General features: G+C 40.6%; 1 protein-coding gene across 6 annotated transcripts in view; it reads left to right on the forward strand.

Annotated features, from left to right (window-relative positions):
- ENAH (ENAH actin regulator) overlaps positions 1-19,067 on the forward strand; it is a 158,332-nt gene that overhangs the window by 116,263 nt on the left and 23,002 nt on the right. For 3 of the 6 annotated variants that reach the window (XM_055147581.1, XM_055147580.1, XM_055147582.1), the window contains exons 5-10: positions 11,878-12,191; positions 13,212-14,003; positions 15,471-15,775; positions 17,149-17,294; positions 17,442-17,499; positions 18,383-18,431. In XM_055147581.1, the coding sequence (XP_055003556.1) occupies positions 11,878-12,191; positions 13,212-14,003; positions 15,471-15,775; positions 17,149-17,294; positions 17,442-17,499; positions 18,383-18,431 (1,664 nt within the window). The remainder of the gene's footprint in view (positions 1-11,877; positions 12,192-13,211; positions 14,004-15,470; positions 15,776-17,148; positions 17,295-17,441; positions 17,500-18,382; positions 18,432-19,067) is intronic. The other 3 variants (XM_055147583.1, XM_012932035.2, XM_012932036.2) reach the window with 1 other exon arrangement.

Consider the following 19,067-nt stretch of genomic DNA (forward strand, 5'->3'; position numbering starts at 1 on the left):
CAAGCACTCTACTCGCTATTCTGTCCCCACAGCCCCTCCCTTTCTGTTTTTTTTCTGTACCTCTTCATTTTCTTTTCTTGTGGGAGGGTTATGGGAGGGTTGGAGCTACTTCTGGTGGGCTCAGGAGGCCACATACAGTGCTGGGGATTGAACTCTGGTCAGCTATGTGCAGGTAAATACCCTACCTGCTGTACTATCTAGCCCACCTCTTCATTTTCTTTTACAAGGCTTTATACTTTGTTTTCCCTCTTTTTCTTTTTGTATACATTATGTTACTGAAAAAATTGGGACTGGAGTGATAGCACAGCGGGTAGGGCGTTTGCCTTATACACGGCCGAACCGGGTTCGAGTCCCAGCATTCCATATGGTCCCTCGAGCATTGCTAGGAGTAAGTCCTGAGTGCATGAGCCAGGAGTAACCTCTGTGCATCACTGGGTGTGACCCAAAAACAAACAAAAAATGGATAATTTGATGTATAGTTTGGTTTTTCTTAATTTTAACGCTTGATGACTTTCAGCATCTACTCCAGCTGTCATCATCATTCCCCTTTTCATATTTATAGTAAAACATGTAGTGTTTTGGATCTTTTTAGAGAACTTTTTCTCTTAGAGCCAACTCCAGCCTTCGTATGTGTCTATTCCTTCGTGATATGTATATGTGCGCATGCACAGTTAAAAACAAACTGCTACATACAGAATCCTGCTAAATACTGAAACCTGCTTACATTTTAGAGACCCAGTGGCCACTTCTTACGATCTCTATTCAGCTATAAATTGTCAATCCTATTTCTGTAAGCATCTTGGATTTTTTTTTCTGACATTCTGATTACTGCTAGTTTTCTCTAGTAGTTGAGTGCAACTATTATTTATTAATTTTATGCTTTAATCTACATGTCTTTCATTTATTCCTGCTTAATTACTGTTAGATCATTTTTTTGCATGTGGGAAGGAAAATTTCAAACAGTATCTGAAGGCTAAAAGGGATGAGGCAGTTATTATAATGTTCTCTCCCTGATACTAATTTTCAGAATTAATGATTTTAAATTCTTTCTTCCTTAGTTTTTTGACTTCCTCCTATACAACCAATATGGTCTTATTCCTATTTCTTGGTTAATCAACTTGCAGATAGTAACAATTAACTCACCACTATAAAAAACGAGAAATTATTTCCTTTGACAGTTCTCATTTGTTACTATTTTAGTTGCTATTTTTAGCTCCATTTTTGTTTTTTTTAATGACTTTATTAAGTTATTAAGTCATAGTTTACCCACCACCATTATTTCCAATTTTCCCAACCACCCCTTAAGCCTGCCCCCATAGCAGGCCCTCAATAATTTATTTTATACTCCTTGTTATAAATAATATGCTAAAAGGATTATCAAAAACTATTTCCTGGGGCTGGAGAGATAGCACAGCGGGTAGGGCGTTTGCCTTGCACGCGGCCGACCCAGGTTCAAATCCCAGCATCCCATATGGTCCCCTGAGCATGGCCAGGGGTAATTCCTGAGTGCAGAGCCAGGAGTAACCCCTGTGAATCGCCAGGTGTGACCCAAAAAGCAAAAAAAAAAAAAAAAAAAAAAACTATTTCCTTAGAAGAAAGTTACTGAAGATTGTTGTTTCTCACCATGGAGCCATAAGCCCTTGTATAAGAGATTACTAAGATGTTGTTACAGGTTAAGCCTTCTTTGTTTATATTTTGTTAATTGAGATTGGTTGCCTTCTGCATTATGTCCCATCCAATCTGGTGTGCTACTCCTGGTTCATCAGTATTACAAAGTTTGAGATGTTGCATGACTGAAACTTCAGCCTCCCAGGTGATACAGGTAGAGTTAAATTCTTAACTGAGTGGTGGCTTTGGGGCATGTGCACGACTGGGGGGCTTCCAAAAGTACAGGGAGATGGAGGGAGGTAACCCATCCCTGACCCTGTGAAAGCTTGGAGATTTCAGTCACTAACCCACAGGCTTAAGTTTTTCAACAAATTACTTTCTAGATGAGGCTTGTCCAAGCAGTGGAGTCTGACTGGAAGCATGGTGGCAATTGTGGAGTGTGGAGGTTTTCAGCTGCTCGGCCTCCATGTGGGCTCACCTGCCCGCCTCTAGGTTGCCCCAGACAGCTCAGCCATGTTGGTTTCTTTTTCAGATCGATTCTGTCTTCTCTTTAGAGAATTTTTCTTATTCTCTCCATCTGTAGTAGGAGAGTGATAGTTCAGTAGGCCTCCTAACACCCGTCTTCCATTGTACTATCTGGTATTGGCAAACATGCCGTTTATATATATATTTACATATTTACTTTCTTTAATTATCATTATAGAAAATATATATCCTCTTTGTATGTGAGTGGTAGCAAATATTGTCGTCTTCTCACACTCTCTCACTGCGCCACACACACACACACACACACACACATTCTAGAATCTTTACACCTTACTAAACTCACTGATGAGTTTTTTTGAAGATACAGTTTTGTTTTAGGAGATATTTTCTCCATTTATTTGTACATACTGATTTGTGGAGGGAAAAAAAAACAGCCAAGAATAAAATACACCTGATATGTCTGATCATATTTAAAGGAGTTACAATTTCAGTTGTTTGGGATAGAGTAGGAATTGGGAATCCGTAGAGAGGGAGACAGATGAAAAAAATAAAGTTTTGAACCCAGAATCAGAAATTGTTCTGAAAAGCAAATTATCATTATGCTATAAATAACATAAATGAATATTGATATAGCTAAAGTGGTATGAAGATTTTATTGTAAGAATGAAGAAGAAAAGTTATTGTTACATGCTATAAGAATTAGGTCATTTAGGTCATTTATATATAGTGGGAAACCATTAGATTACATCAAAATCTGAAAAGTGGGCTGGAGTGATAGTACAATGGGTAGGTCTCTGGCCTTGCACATGACTGACTTCAGGTTTGAACCCTGGCACCACATATGGTCCTCAGAATCCACTGGAGTTATCCCTGTTCACAGAACCAGGAGTAAGGATGAGCACTGCCTGGTGTGGCTCAAAAACAAATAAATCTGAGAAGTGGAGAAGTAATAGAAGTTCTCTTTTTAGGTGAGAATTTTTTTGTTGTTACTTATTTTTTAACAAATTCCAGTATTGCTGTTTCATGTGTGCAGTGTTGCTACACCATGACCACCACCAGAGGTCAATGGTCAGCCATTAGTATCCTAAGCCAGCCCTACCCTGAGAAAACTTGACTCTCAGCAACTTCAAAACCACCACATTATATTGCCAATTTAAAAAAACTGCATATGTGAGAAAAATTCTGAAGTCTTGAAAGTTGTTACTTCTTGGAAGCAAAATCAGAAGTGTCAAGGATTGGGAAGAATTAGATGCTTCAGAATCATATCAAACCCTTTTAAGCTTTGTTCTTAAATAGGTTTAATTTTTAAATTTTTTGATAAGTAAAAATTGTTGATAAAGTAAGTTTAGTTGGCAACTATTATTAGCCCTAGTAACATGCTGATAGTAGTACAGTTTTCTATTCATATGTGTATATCATTTGGTAATGTCAGTTTGGGGTTCCTACTCATACGTATTTGGCTCCCTTGTCTGACTGTGATGAAAAAAGGTATTCTAAGAAGCATGAGTCAGTCCTGTGTTAGTCTCAATGTAGAACTTAATTTAGTTAATACCTATAAATAGTTTGCAGATCATCATTACTACCTAAAATTATAAAAGAGAAGTAGTGATTCTCTAGCACAGAACATGAGAGATAGAGCCATGAAAGTGTACAGCCCTCCTATTCGTCTTCAGAGACAGGATGGACCAAAAGTGGACCGCTTGCTTCTGTAAGTATTAGCTTTTATCTCGGAAGCTTTGTAAAACTTAGTTATCTTGGGGTAGGTGGTAGTACAGTGGGTGATTCTCGGCACCATATGGTCCCTCAGGCACCACTGAATGCACCCCTGGCAGGTCCCTGTCATCACCAGGGAGTCCAGGGTATTCCCAGTACTGCAGGGCCCAAGGAACAGCATATTCTCAGGCCTTAATATTTTAACCACTGGCCAGTTTGGTTGGGCCCCTGGGGTTCCTGAGCATGGCTTGGAAGAGGGCCCCCTGTAAAAAATTATTTAAATGCCTTTTTAGTTTTTTCTGTATAAAGAAGTGAAATGCTAATATTATGTGATATGTGATCGAAACATTGGCATAGTTTTAATTTCTTGACAAATACCTATAATTTAGGTACTATGACACATCAGTTTGAAACATTTCACCTAGTCTATCTCATTTCATTATGTCAAAAACTAAAATCACATTTGTTTACAAGTACAGTTTGCCATAGGCTGAATGAATGGTTTTTTTTGGTTGGAGGGGGGGACTTGTACAAGAAAAGGAGCCTTTGAGTCACCATAAATTGTTTTTTAATATACCAAAAACAAATTCTATTAATGTCATTTTGTATTAATGTCCATACTTTGTATTTCTATTTACATCTCAAGATAGCTCTAATTTTTAGGTATTTTGGTGAAGAGGAGCACTGTCTGTAGCACTGTCCTTCCGTTGTTCATTGATTTGCTTGAGCGGGCACAAGTAACATCTTCATTGTGAGACTTGTTGTTATTGTTTTTGGCTTATTGAATACGCCACGGGGAGCTTGCCAGGCTCTGCCGTGCGGGTGGGATACTCAAGGTAGTTTGCCGGGCTCTCTGAGAAGGACAGAGGAATTGAGCCCGGGTCAGCCAGGTGCAAGGCAAATGCCCTACCTGCTGTGCTGTCACTCCAGTCTGGTAATGAGGAGAAATACATTTTTAATGTTCTTGGTAGCTATGATGTTAGTTATCTACTCTGTAATTATACAATAACTTTTCTCTAATTGTTCTAAAATGTACATTTTCCAGAAACTGTCAAATGACTGTGAAATACATGTCCTAATTAAAAGGAATAATTAATTGTTTCAGAATCTTTTATAGTTCAAAATTAGGACTCCCCCCACCCCTATTTGTGGAGGCTTTTGGTTTGGGGAGCCTCACCTGGTGATACTTGGGGCTTACTCTGGACTCAATACTCAGGGATCACTCTTTTTTTTTTTTCTTTTTGAGTCATACCCGGCGCTGCACAGGGGTCATTCCTGGCTCTGCACTCAGGAACCACCCTTGGCGGTGCTCAGGGGGCCATATGGGATGCTAGGAATTGAACCCGGGTTGACCGCGTGCAAGGCAAATGCCCTACTCACAGTGCTATTGCTCCAGCACCTCAGGGATCACTCTTGGAGGTGCTCAGGGGACCATATGGAAAGCTGGAGATTGAACCCAGGCCTGCCATGTACAATGCACCCCATCCCCTCCCTGAACTTTGAAGAAGGTCTCCAAATAGTTCTAATAATGAACAAAAGAAACATTATAGGCAGAATTCAAGTGAAGAGTCTTGCTTATTCTGAATGTAAGTTGCATTGCATTTTTTAGGAAAATCAGAGTTTGTAAATTTGCACATCCCTCTCTGAGAAAGATGTATATGTATATATGTTGTACTAGAGTTCAATAGAACGTCAGCCCTGTTTGTCATTCATCTAATCTAGGCAGGAATTGCTCCTTCTAGTAAAGATTTATATGCTGGGGAAGGGGTTGCTGAGGGGGTGCTAGAGAGAGACTACAGTGGTTAGGCGTTTGCCTTGCATATGGCAAAATCCTCAACACCCCATGTGGTCGTGCCCTGAGCACCATCAGCTGTGGCTCAAAAACAAACAAAAATGTATGCTGAGGGGGCTGGAGTGATAGCACAGCGAGTAGGGTGTTTGCCTTGCACACGGCTGACCCGGCTTCGATTCCCAGCATCCCATATGGTCCCCCAGCACCGCCAGGAGTAATTCCTGAGTGCAGAGTCAGGAGTAACCCTATGCAATGCCGAGTGTGACCCAAAAAGCAAAATATATATATATATATGTATATATATATATATATATATGCTGAGATTTTCTATTTCACACATTACTTTCAGAAATATGTTTCAGTGAGCTTTATTTTTCTATGATCTGGCTTAAAAAGGAGGCAGAAGTTGAAGAAAGCATTGCCTCCAAACATACAAAATTAGGTAAAAACTTTTTTTTTTTTTTTGCTTTTTGGGTCACACCCGGCGATGCACAGGGATCACTCCTGGCTCATGCACTCAGGAATCTTCCCTGGCGGTGCTCAGGGGACCATATGGGATGCTGGGATTCGAACCAGGGTTGGCCGCGTGCAAGGCAAATGCCCTACCCGCTGTGCTATCGCTCCAGCCCCTTAGGTAAAAACTTTTAACCTTTTTCTTTTTTTACCTCCAAATCAAGAAAATAGGAGACTCTCCTATAGTTATATGAATGCCCCTACCTAGCCTTCTTTTCTCTAATCTTTTGATGAGCTTGAGAAAAGTCCCTGGTGCCATACTTTTTTCCTACATCTACTCATAAAAAACTTTAGAATGTTAATATATATATATGTATATACATATATATATATACATACATATATATACTGAGGCAGGACACCCTAGTGGTAAATGCTTTTCTTAATTTTTTCAGATTTACTTCATTCATACCTAGCCTTCCACCTGTGACTTAATTTTTTTTAAGGTTTTGATTAACATCTGACAATGCTCAGGGGTTAGTCCTGGAGGTACTAGGGGCTGGGGGTGGGGTCTATGAGATGCTGGGGATCGAACCCAAGTCAGCCAGTCTCTCTGGCCTAGTCTTATTTTTTGTATTAAAAACATGGTGTAGTGCTCAGAGAAGCAGCTGTTAATTTGGGAATTAAAAAAAAAAACCTGGAAATTTTAATAAGAAATGCATCAACTCTTAGAATGTTACATGGCTTCATTGTGAACAGTATGTGCATTTATAATATTAATAACAAACTTTTAAGTCTTATTGTTGTTGTGGGGCCACACCCAGTAGTACTCAGCTCTTATTCCTGATTCTGTTCTCAAGGACCACTCCTGGCAGGGCTCAGAAATACTATATAGGGTCCCAGGAGCAAAGCTGGGTCAGCTGTGTGCAGGGCAAGCACCCTTCTTCCTGTACTCTCTCTAGCCCCTGTACTTTGGGTCTTGATGGAATCAGAAACCACAATTTTCTCACGACTATGCTGGTAAGAATTTGTGTGTCCCAAGTTTCAAGAAGCATCTTGTTATTTTCTTTTTTTTTTTTAACTTTTTAATAAATCACCGGGAGGTACAGTTACAGACTTAAAAACTTTCCTGCTTACATATCAGTCATACAATGTTTGAGTACCCATCCCTCAACCAGTGCCTGTTCTCAACCTCCAGTGTTCCCAGTATCCCTGCCATCACCCTCACCCCATCCCTCCCACCCCACCCCAGCCTCTGTGGCAGGCGCATTACCTTTACTCTGTATCTCCTTTAGAGTGTTGTGGTCTGCAATGCAAGTATTAAGTAGCCATCATGTTCGGTCTATAGTCCACTTTCAGCACACATCTCCCATCCCGAGCGGATCCTCCAAGCATCCTTTACTTGGTGGTCCCTTCTCTGTCTCAGCTGCCTTTTCCCCCAGCATGTGAGGCCAGCTTTCAAGCCGTGGAGCAGTCCTCCTGGTCCTTATCTCTACTCTTCTTGGGTTTTAGTCTCCCATTCTGTTACTTTATATTCCACAAATGAGTGTAATCCTTTTATGTCTGTCCCTCTCTTTCTGACTCATTTCACTTAGCATGAAACTCTCCATGTTGATCCACTGACATGGAGATTTTATGACTTCATCTTTTCTAACAGCTGCATAATATTTCATTGTGTAGATGTAACCAAAGTTTCTTTAGCTAGTCATCTGTTCTTGGGCACTCAGGTTTTTTCCAGAGTCTTGCTCTTGTAAACTGTGCTGCAATTAGTATACAAGTGCAGATGTCATTCCTACTATACTTCTTTGCATTGCCGGGATATATTCCCAGAAGTGGTATTGCTGGGTCAAATGGGAGCTCAATTTTCTAATTTTTTGAGAAATGTCCATACTGTTTTCCAAAAGGGCTGAACCAGTCGGCATTCCCACCAGCAGTGAAGGAGAGTCCTATTCTTCCCACATCCACACCAACACCAGTTGCTTTTGTTCTTTTGGATGTGGACCAGTTATCTGTAGTGTGAGATGATATTTCATTGTTCTTTTGATCTGCATCTCCCTGATGATTAGTGAGGAAGAGCATTTTTTTCATGTGCCTTTTGGCCATTCGAATTTCTTCTTTGAGAAAGTTTCTGTTCATTTCCTCGCCCCATTTTTTGATGGGGTGAAGCATCTTATTAAATGAAGAGGAGTAGGTGAGATATAAAGTGGAAACATAAAAAACAGCTAACAAAGTTGACAGTAATTATCTCCTCTGTGTGGGAATCACGAGGAATGGTTCGGTCATGAACTGATGATCTTTGTTGTAAGCTTAATAAAACTAAGTAATGGGGTTACTTTGATAAAAATAAATAAAAAGAAGTGGCACAGAATTATAAATTACCTAATTAATTCTTTTTGTGTATTTCCTAGTATAGCTTTTATACTACAGAGTTCCTATTTTCCCGTAGCTTCCATATTCAAATATGTCCTAATGAGAACAAAATGGGTCTAACTTCCATTTTTTGAATCTAATAGAGTGCTTTTAGAATACTACATTTAAAATGTCCTATGTGGGGATGAATTTTTATCTTTTAATTTAATAGTGTCAATTCAGTCTATTATTTAAAATGATCTTATAAGGATACCTGATTACTTGTATTTGTTTCTGCATTGATACTGTTTTTCCATAGATATTTTGGCAGCTTATAGTTTATCACAGAGTCTTGAAGTGAATACTGGACTTAAAAAAATTTGATTCTTTTTTGTGGGGTGGGGGCTTGGGCCACACCTGGTAGTACTCAGGAATCACTTCTAACTCTTTGTTCTGTGATGTTGGGGATCGAACTGGGGTAATCCACATGTGATACAAGTGCCCTAACCCTTGTACTAGTTCTCTGTCTCCTATTTAATCACATCTTAAACAAATTCTCCTTGTAACCAGCACTACCATAGATTTCTTCTGTTCTCCTGTGGTTATTGTTAAGCATGTGACAGATCCCAGAGAAAGACTTTGTGTTTTTGTCACAGAAGTGGGACTGATTGACTCATCATGTGGGCTTTTCCTTTTGTTTTATTGTCAGTTTAGGAAACATGAAGGGGAGGAGGTTTTTGGAAAGATCTTACTGGTTTGTAAGTGCTGCTGGGAGCAAAGGCCAGCATCCTCATTCTGGTGCTTAGTGCTACTTTCTGTCAGAACCAACCAGTGCATTAGTCATTTCAGGAAAAAGGCATCTCAACTTGCAATTTCCAACTAGTAATTATTATAGTGCTCAGGGCACGTTCCTGTTTCTTTGCTCAAGGGTAGCACCCATTCATTCCTGCTCAGGGAACCAGGTGGAGCACCCACACCTCTTGCATGCAAAGCATGCGCTGGAGCCTGTTGAGCCATCTCCTGGGCATTGCCACTGTCACTGGCTTCCATTTGCTCACCGATTTGTTTGAGAGGGCACCAGTAACGTCTCTCATTGTGAGACCTTTTTTATTTTTCATTTTTTTGGGTCACTCCTGGCAATGCACAGGGGTTACTCCTGGCTCGTGCACTCGGGAATTACTCCTGGCAGTGCTCGGGGGGACTATATGGGATGCTGGGAATTGAACCCAGGTCAGCCGCATGCAAGGCCCTACCCGCTGTGCTATCGCTCCAGCCCCATGTGAGACTTATTGTTACTGTTTTTGGCATATCCAATACGCCACGGGTAGCTTGCCAGGCTCTGCCATGCGGACTCCATACTCTCGGTAGCTTGCCGGGCTGCATGAAAGGCAGACGCCCTACCTCTGTGCTATCACTCCAGCCCCCTGGGCATTGTAGGTTTCTATTTTTAAGTCTGGAAGTATGTGTGTCAAAGTGTTACAGAGGGTTACCAACTGTCACCTCTATCATCTGAGGAGCCAGGTGATTTTTTGTTTGTTTGTTTGTTTTCTTTTTTTAATTTTTTTTATCAGTCAATCACCGTGGGGGTACCTTTACAGACTTACAAACTTTCATGCTTATGTTTCAGTCATAAAGGGTTTTTTGGTTCTTACTTTGTGTTTACTTCTCCTCTTCCTCCTCCTCCTCCTCCTCCTCCCCCCATCATCTGAGGCATCAGGTGATTTTTAAAGGGTTTTTTTGTTGTTGCTTAACTGTTTCTCTTTCCCTCTTTCTCCTCCTCCTCCTCCTCCTCCTCCTCCTCCTCCTCCTCCTCCTCCTCCTCCTCCCCCCCCCCCCCGCTTTTTTAAAATTGTTGCTATTATCAGGGCTCACATTCACTTCATTGCTTGAGGTCCCTGCACTTGATGGGGCATGCAGTGTACTTGCCGAGGTTCCTCTTTCTACTTGTGGTGCTCACAAACATTTTGGTTGAAGTTCTTTCATCCACTTGGTTGTGGTGTGCTGGAGCTCCCACACTTGAATAGGGTGCAGGGGATCCCAAGCTGCATTGTCTCCAAGATCACACTCCTTCCAGGGGGAGCAGGGTCCTTTGGAAATCCAACACGCAGCTTCACACTTGCAAGGCATGTGCTTGCTGTTGAACTCTCTCTCCACTGGCTTCATTGTTTAAAAGTTTTTTTTTTTTTAATTCAGCACTGCTTATCAGGCTACTTGGGTGAAAGCAATTATAATTTTTCTAAATTGATCATGTATGGTGCTTTAAAAACTGAATGCTATATTTAAGAAAAAATGTTGTGCTTTAGCGGTTTTTTTTAAGTTGGTGATTAAAATAGTGACTTGATCATTAATGTAGTAGGTTCAGTTACTTGGAGATTCATTTATTTACAATACTCCATTCACGAAAAGTACACAATCGGTGGACAATGGACATAGGTAGCTCAGTGGGCTGAGACACACTTTGCATTTGGCCCCTACATTTGGCTGGTTTTGAACCCCTGCTAGGAATCACTGAACACTGCTGGGTGGGCCCCCAAAATAAAATGTTAGCTTAAAGGGTCAGAAACAGATATTTAAATGGGTTGGGGTGCGTCTTTTGCCTGCAGGAATCCCAGTTCAGTACCTGAGAACTACCAAGCCAAGAATAACTTCTGAGCAACATCTAGATGTGCCCCCAGAACAAGAAAAGTATAGACCAGGATGAGGTATTAGTACAAAATATGCCAGGAAAGTCACCCAAAGGTGTGTAGAGATAGTACAATGGGTAAAATGCTTGCATGCTGATCCAGGTTGATCCCTAGCAGCTCATAAGGTCTCCCAAGCACCACTCACTAGTCAGGTATGGTCCAGAAACAAAAAAGGGAGGGAGGCACCCCAAATTGCTTCTCTTATTAATTTATTTTGGGGGCTGGAGTGATAGTACAGTGGGTACAGCATTTGCCTTGCACACAGCCAACCCAGGTTCCATTCCCAGCATCCCATATGGTTCCCCGAGCACCAACAGGTGTGATTCCTGAGGGCAGAGCCAGGAGAAACCCCTGAACATCGAGGAATGTAACCAAAAAAATAATAATAATAATAATAATTTGTTTTTATCTCTGTGAAACTGATAAGCCCCTCCTTTATTTTTCTTTTTTTCTTTTTTTTTTTTTTTTTTTGCTTTTTGGGGTCTCACCCAGTGATGCGCAGGGGTTACTCCTGGCTTTGCACTCAGGAATTACTCCTGGCAGTACTTGGGGGACCATATGGGATGCCGGGGATCGAACCCGGGTCGGCCGCGTGCAAGGCAAACACCCTACCCGCTGTGCTATCACTCCGGCCCCTTCTTTTGTTTTTTCAAGAGAAACCTTTTTCTATCTAAACACATGGGAGTAGAGATGTTTTCTCTACATTGATTTGTAGTTTGAGTAAAAAAGAAGACTCATTAGTTTATTGTTAAAAAAAATAGGTCTTTGATTTTTAAAACTTTTTTTTTTCAGGCAACTGCAAGAACAACAACGGCAAAAGGAGATGGAGCGGGAGAGGCTGGAGAGAGAAAGAATGGAAAGGGAGAGGTTGGAGAGAGAGAGGTTAGAAAGAGAGAGGCTCGAGAGGGAGCGGCTAGAACAAGAGCAGCTGGAGAGAGAGAGGCAAGAAAGGGACCGTCTGGATCGCCAGGACCGCCTGGAGAGGGAGAGGCAAGAACGGGAGAGACTGGAGAGACTTGACCGGGAAAGGCAAGAGAGAGAGCGGCAGGAGCAGTTAGAAAGGGAACAGCTGGAATGGGAGCGAGAACGGAGAATATCAAGTGCCGGTAAGAAGTTTTATAAGTTGTGTTCTTTCTGTTTGAGCTTAGAGAATGGATGATGCTTTGTGTAGCCGTTTATTAGAATACTTTGCATCTGAGATGCTTGGAATTAAGCAATACAGTTTGGAATTATGAGAAAATTCAAAGCAGTTTCTACTTTAACAATTTCTTTTTTATTTCTCTCTGTATTGCTTGGAGACTTAAAGAAAGCTGTTGGAAATGTTTATTCTCGCATTCTAATTCTTCTACCCCTATAGTTGGCTATAAAGTGTAAGTTTGGTTTTATGGGAAAAAAATATTTTGCTTGATGAACTTGAAATATATTCCTCTTTGGAGATTGCCTGAATTGTTTTTGAATGCTGTAGCATTACTATTGAGCAAGAAATTTGCTGTAGAAAATATTCTAAAGTCTGAAGGGGAAATCAGAATGGTTGGTGAAACTATCCTCTAGTTATGTAAATATTTTCCAGTATTGCAAAAATTATTAAATACGATGGAATACATAAAAGAGAGTTTAAATCTGACCGAAAGCTTGCTGTCTTGACATTGTAGGACTTAAGATTCCTTTTTCAACTATTTTCTGGGGTTATAGCCAACACATCAAATATTTTCCCAAAGTAAGCATTAAATAGGGGATCCTTAACCCTTTATGATAAATGTAAGTTTTGCCTTTTGTTACTTTTAAAAGTCAACTGGATTTCTTACTCTGTTGTGGTCCTGTCTACATAATTTTAAATGTCCCTTTTGTGGACTAAATAATGATCCTTTAATGTTTTCACAAAAGTTAAGCTGATCAATTTATTGATCTGCTTGCTTGGTAGAAAAGAACCACGTCCTCTTCTGGATCCCAGAGTGTATTGTTAAAAGTTCAAGTATCCTTGGGTAAAATCAGTTATTTGCACATGTGCCTAATTCTCTGTACATTTATACATTTTGTCTGAATGCTGGTTTTGTGGCTTTACTAGCTCCCTTTTTCTCTCTCCTTTTTATCCTGTCTTTTGCTGCTGCTTTCCACCTTCTGTCCAGCTTCATCTTCAGACAGCTCCCTGTATAATGCTCCACTTCCTGAGTATGCCAGTTGCCAGCCTCCTTCAGCACCTCCTCCATCATATGCTAAAGTCATCTCAGCTCCAGTGTCAGAGGCCACTCCTGATTATGCTGTAGTGACCGCTTTGCCACCTACTTCCACACCCCCTACACCACCACTGCGACACTCTGCGACACGTTTTGCAACATCTTTAGGTTCAGCCTTCCACCCTGTTCTTCCCCATTATGCTACAGCTCCTCGTCCTCTGAACAAAAACTCTCGACCTTCTTCTCCTGTGAACACACCCTCTTCTCAGCCTCCAGCTACGAAGCCCTGTGCCTGGTCTACTTCCAATTTTTCGCCCCTCCCTCCATCTCCTCCAGTAATGATTAGCAGCCCCCCAGGCAAAGCTACTGGTCCAAGGCCTGTCCTCCCTGTTTGTGTTTCTTCTCCTGTGCCCCAAATGCCTCCATCACCAACAGCGTCCAATGGGCTGCTTGACTCTGTAATATATCCAGTGTCTCCACCGCCTACCTCAGGGCCCACAGCGCCGCCGCCGCCGCCGCCACTGCCTCCCCTCGCACCACTCTCACACTGTGGATCTCAAGCTTCTCCTCCAAGCACCCCTATTGCCTCAACTCCCTCATCCAAGCCTAGTGTTCTCCCTTCTCCCTCTGCAGCTGCCCCTGCCTCTGTGGAGACTCCTCTAAACTCTGTGCTGGGAGACTCCTCTGCTTCTGAGCCAGGCTTGCAGGCAGCCTCTCAGCCGGCCGAGACTCCAGCCCAACAGGGTAAGGCTTCTGTTATTGCTACTGACAGCTCAGCTCGGAAATAGGTCCTAGCAGCAACTGACTTGAGTTGCCTAGGAGAATTGGGAGGATCATTTTTGATAGTTGAACATTCTTGATGTCATTGTACCATTTTTTGTCTTTCAATTTAAAAAGACAAAACAGATTTTTCCTTTGGGTTCCTTGCATTTGGAAGATCAATGTGAGGCGTTTATGTATTGAACAAGAAATCTTCTGCAGCGTCATAATTGAAGATGTTTTTGAGGATTGAAAGGGTCCCATTTCCTTATAAATTTCCTTATAAATTTCACAAGGAAAACTACTTGACTCATTTGAGCTACACATTAGGATCTAACTTGTCTACAATTTCTGGAGAACTTAGTGCTGTTTTGCAGTCATAAGATCTGTTATTCTAGTGCTTCCTTTGGAAGAGTTCTGATCTGGGGCCTGATTTCATATTGGTCTCTTCTATATTTAGCATCTCATGCTTCCAGGGGTGGGTCCTTGCAGGGACCTCAAGTGTGCAGAGCTTTTGGACTTGGCAGAACAGGTGGAGAGGATGGTAGTTGTTGTACGTGCCCTGAACAGTTTCATGTTCAAATGACAAATAGCAGCTGGTGGGAGTAGAAGAGAGGGTTGTCCCACAACTGTTACCCCCACCCCACACTATGCCTGATCCCTGCTGACATGGTAATGGGAGGGGGGCATTTGAACTTCAAAGTATGGGTGATTTATAAGTAGAGATGGGTTTGGTTCTCTGGTGACCAGACAATTCTTTAGCTACCCTGTTTATTTGAAAATAAGATTCACTGTAATTAACAGGAGAGAATATGACTACAAATCTGTGCTTACAAAGACACAGATTGGATTGAAGCGTACCTCTTTTTTTTAGAAAAGAAAAGAAAGTCTTAGTTCTTGGGCCAGAGCAATGGGTAGAGTGCTTGCCTTGCAGTGGCTGACCTGGGTTTGATCCCCAGCACCCCATATGGTTCCCTAAGCACAGCCCAAAACCAAAAGGGGAAAAAAGAAGAATCTGAAGAATCACCCCCTTCAAGTTCTTAGTGCTTTGTCTACCCACTTTGGCTGCCTACAAACGAGTAAATGCATATTTTACTATAGTAGAATGTACTGTCTCAGCACTTAAGATTTACAAAGATTGTTTTGAGATCTGTTATTTCAAATAGTAATTGCCATCATATACTTTGTTCAGGGATGCTGCATGCCTCCTCGATTTTATAAACATTTATTGTGCTTCTTTGCTTATTTATCAAATTCCTACAACCTCTTCCCACCCCCCCCCCAAGAAAAAAACCCTAGATGATCTGTTACATGGTTATGTCAATAAAATTTGAAAGTAATACGTAGAAAATGAGCCAATATAATGTTGTTTGGCATCCTCCAAACCCTTTCCACATAAGAAATGCACCAAGCTCTTTTGTTTATGTCTTATTTAACGTTTCTTCTTCTCAGGCATTGCCTTGGGACCACCTGCACCTCCACCACCCCCTCCTCTCCCACCAGGTCCTTCCCAGGCTCCAGCAGCACTCCCTCTTGCCCCTGGACCTCCTCCACCACCTCCACTTCCATCTGCAGGCCCTCCCCCACCCCCTCCCCCACCCCCTCTTCCCAGCCAAGTACCCCCCCCTCCTCCACCACCACCTGCTCCTCCCCTCCCTGCATCTGGATTGTTTGTGGGATCCATGTCAGAAGACAATCGCCCTTTAACTGGACTTGCAGCTGCAATTGCTGGAGCAAAACTTAGGAAAGTGTCACGGGTAAATGCATTTCCAAATCATTCTACTCTTTACATCTGAATCCATCTTTCCAGTATTTAAATATTATGTTCTAATTTTTATGAATGCTATGTAAACTTAATTGATTCAGAACAATTGTAAGTTAAACTTTGAGGAAAAGTCACAAAAGTAATATTGTTTCCTCTGACTTATCACCGAATTCACCTTTTAATATTACAGACTATGTTTGCATTGTTTTTCTTGGTATGTGTTTACTATGTAAACACATCTGCTCTGGACATCTGAATGAAGAGTGAGTCAAAGACCATTTTTCTATAAATTCTACAGTGTCTATTTTGTGACCTACATGACTACAGTATAATGATATAATCAAAGTCAGAAAACATAACACTATAATCTACAAAATTTATTCAGATTTTATCAGTTAATTGTCCAGTAATATTTTTAGGACCATTTTTAAGTCTAAGACCATCCATTACTTTAATTTTTTTAAATATTCATTACTTTTATTTATGGTATCTTTTACTTTCATCTTTTAGATTCTTTAGTCTTTTCTTTAATCATATCAACATTTTTGAAGACCACAATTATTTTTAGAATATCCTTTCTTTGGTTTGTCTGTTTTTTTCCTCAAGATTAAATTCGGTTTATACATTTTGGAGACAGGTTCTGTATTTTTTCATCACCCAAGTAATGGGCCCTCAGTATGGTGAATAAGATGTTTGTTACTGTTTATTCGGGCTTGAGCGATAGCATAGCAGGTAGGGTATTTGCCTTGCACGTGGCCGACCTGGGTTCCATTCCTCCGTCCCTCTTGGAGAGCCCGGCAAACTACCGAGAGTATCTCACACGGCAGAGCCTGGCAAGCTCCCTGTAGCGTATTCGATATGCCAAAAACAGTAACAATAAGTCACAATGGAGACGTTACTGGTGGCCGCTCGAGCAAATCGATGAGCAACTCGGTTACTGGTGATACTAATTAACTTTGATTAAACTTCCACTAATAGTCAATGCTTTTCTATTCCATTCGTTCTTAAGGTTTAAAAAATATTATTTAGGGGCTGGAGCGATAGTACAGCGGGTAGGGCATTTGCCTTGCATGTGACCGACCCAGGTTCAATTCCCAGCATCCCATAAGGTCCACCGAGCACCGCCAAGAGTAATTCTTGAGTGCATGATCCAGAAGTAACCCCTGTGCATTGCTGGGTGTGACCCAAAAAGCCTATATATATATATATGTATATATATATACACATATATATACACATACACATTTATATATACTCACACATATATTGTTTAATGTATTTTTTAGATTAAATATAACATTTTTCTATTTATAAGCATAAACTTGTCTTAACATAGAGTTTATAATGTATTATATTCTCATTAAGATGGAGGATGCCTCTTTCCCAAGCGGAGGAAATTCCACTGGTGTGAATTCAGCCTCTTCTAAAACAGATAGCGGTCGTGGCAATGGACCCCTTCCTCTAGGGGGTAGTGGTTTAATGGAAGAAATGAGTGCTTTGCTGGCTAGGAGGTAAGTGAGAAATTATGGAGAGATGCTATAAATTAAGAGGATTTGCGTTCCTTTTAAATATTGTAATTGGATGCCTTTCATCACTTTTGGAGTAGTTTTTATACTGAGGTCATTTTTCGTAAACAATTTGATTTGCCTCGTTCTTAGGAGAAGAATTGCTGAAAAGGGATCAACAACAGAAACAGAACCAAAAGAGGACAAAAATGTAAGTTAATATATCTCCTATACCTTCCAGTGTGAAATACAGGCACTGCTGATTCAGGAAATCACTGTGAAAGATAGTTTGAACTTAAGTGGAATTTTAATTATTTATTTTTTATTTCATTATTTTGCTGAGTGAGGGATCCCAGTGATGTTCAGGAGGCCTGGCACCTCCTCCCCGTGATTCTCAGCTAACCCACCCAGTGCGTCAGTGCAAGGGTGTTGCAGGGGCCCTGCTGTGTTAGGAGCTGCCATGTGGTGATGGGGATCAAACAAGACATGTACCTCAACCCCTGTGCATCTCTTCAGCCCCAATTTTATAAATTTTTGATGGCATTAGTAAAATGGGTTGAATAAGTAGAGGTGGGGGAAAGCAGTGAATTTCAGACCTGTATCTAAAGTGTTAAAGTGTGCCACAGAATGAGTAGTGGCCTTTTATTAGTTTTGTTAAGGTTTTTTTGTTTTGTTTTGTTTCATCTTTTAAGTTCTTGCACTTAAAATAAAGTAGTTAAACTTAACAATTTTCACATGCTTCCCCTAAGAGACCTTGAGGTTACTTAGCTGTGTGCCCCTTAAGGGTGTAATTTTCATTTCCTCCCCCATCCAGTACAGATGGGAAAACTACTTCTATCAGTTTTATGTATGTTTGAAACAATTTACCTTTCCAGTGTGAATGCATGATGAAAGGAGCTTTGAAGAGAGTGAATTTAGGGGAGGGAAGTGCTAGGAAGGTAAAGAAAAATGAACTAAGCTAGAAGGGAGAAAAAGATTGATAAGGAGAAAAATGGGAAATGAGAAGAATGCTGGAAATGGAACTGAACACTAAAATATTTGGCAGGTATCCAGTACTTGTGATATTATTAATACATAATCTCTGTATATTTTAGGAAGATTCAGAGCCTGTTACTTCTAAGACGTCTTCAACAAGTACACCTGGTAAGTTCAAGAGATAAGCTTTAACCCTTATGAACTTCCCCTAAATATTAATAGTCCTTAATTTAAAAGTATCTGTTGCCCCTTACTTTGATCAGTTCTATGGTTGGTCACTAAAATGTTAATACTGACCTTTTTCCCTGCTGCCTTGCCTTTTTGGAGCCTAGAGGCAGCGGTTAGTTTCTTTCACATACTGTGAGATTCACTAAAACCCAGTTTTCTAGTGACCGTATTTGAAACTAATTTTACATATTGTGTATATTACTATTAATAATTTGAGATTATTCACTAAAACAAGGGAAAATAATTTGTTAGATTAATGAGATTGTTTTTAATTTATTCTTAAAGATAAAGATTAAGTGATTATATAGCTAGTATTGTTGTCCCTTAAAATATTTATCAAATTGCGATGCTGTCATCTTAATTCATTTGAGTAATATTAATAATCAAGAAAAGTTTACTAATTACTAAGTTTGAACTCTGAAGCCTTTGAAAAATGATCTTGAACTCACTGAAATTACTGACATTGACATCTCTCAAATATAATAAAGTAACATAAAGTTGATGGTTTGGTGAATTTATAGTATCAAGCATAATCCTTAGGAAGCTATTATAGAAAATGTTGCATATTTTGATTTG

The sequence above is a fragment of the Sorex araneus genome, chromosome 9 (assembly GCF_027595985.1).
Source record: "Sorex araneus isolate mSorAra2 chromosome 9, mSorAra2.pri, whole genome shotgun sequence".
Lineage (NCBI taxonomy): Eukaryota > Metazoa > Chordata > Mammalia > Eulipotyphla > Soricidae > Sorex > Sorex araneus.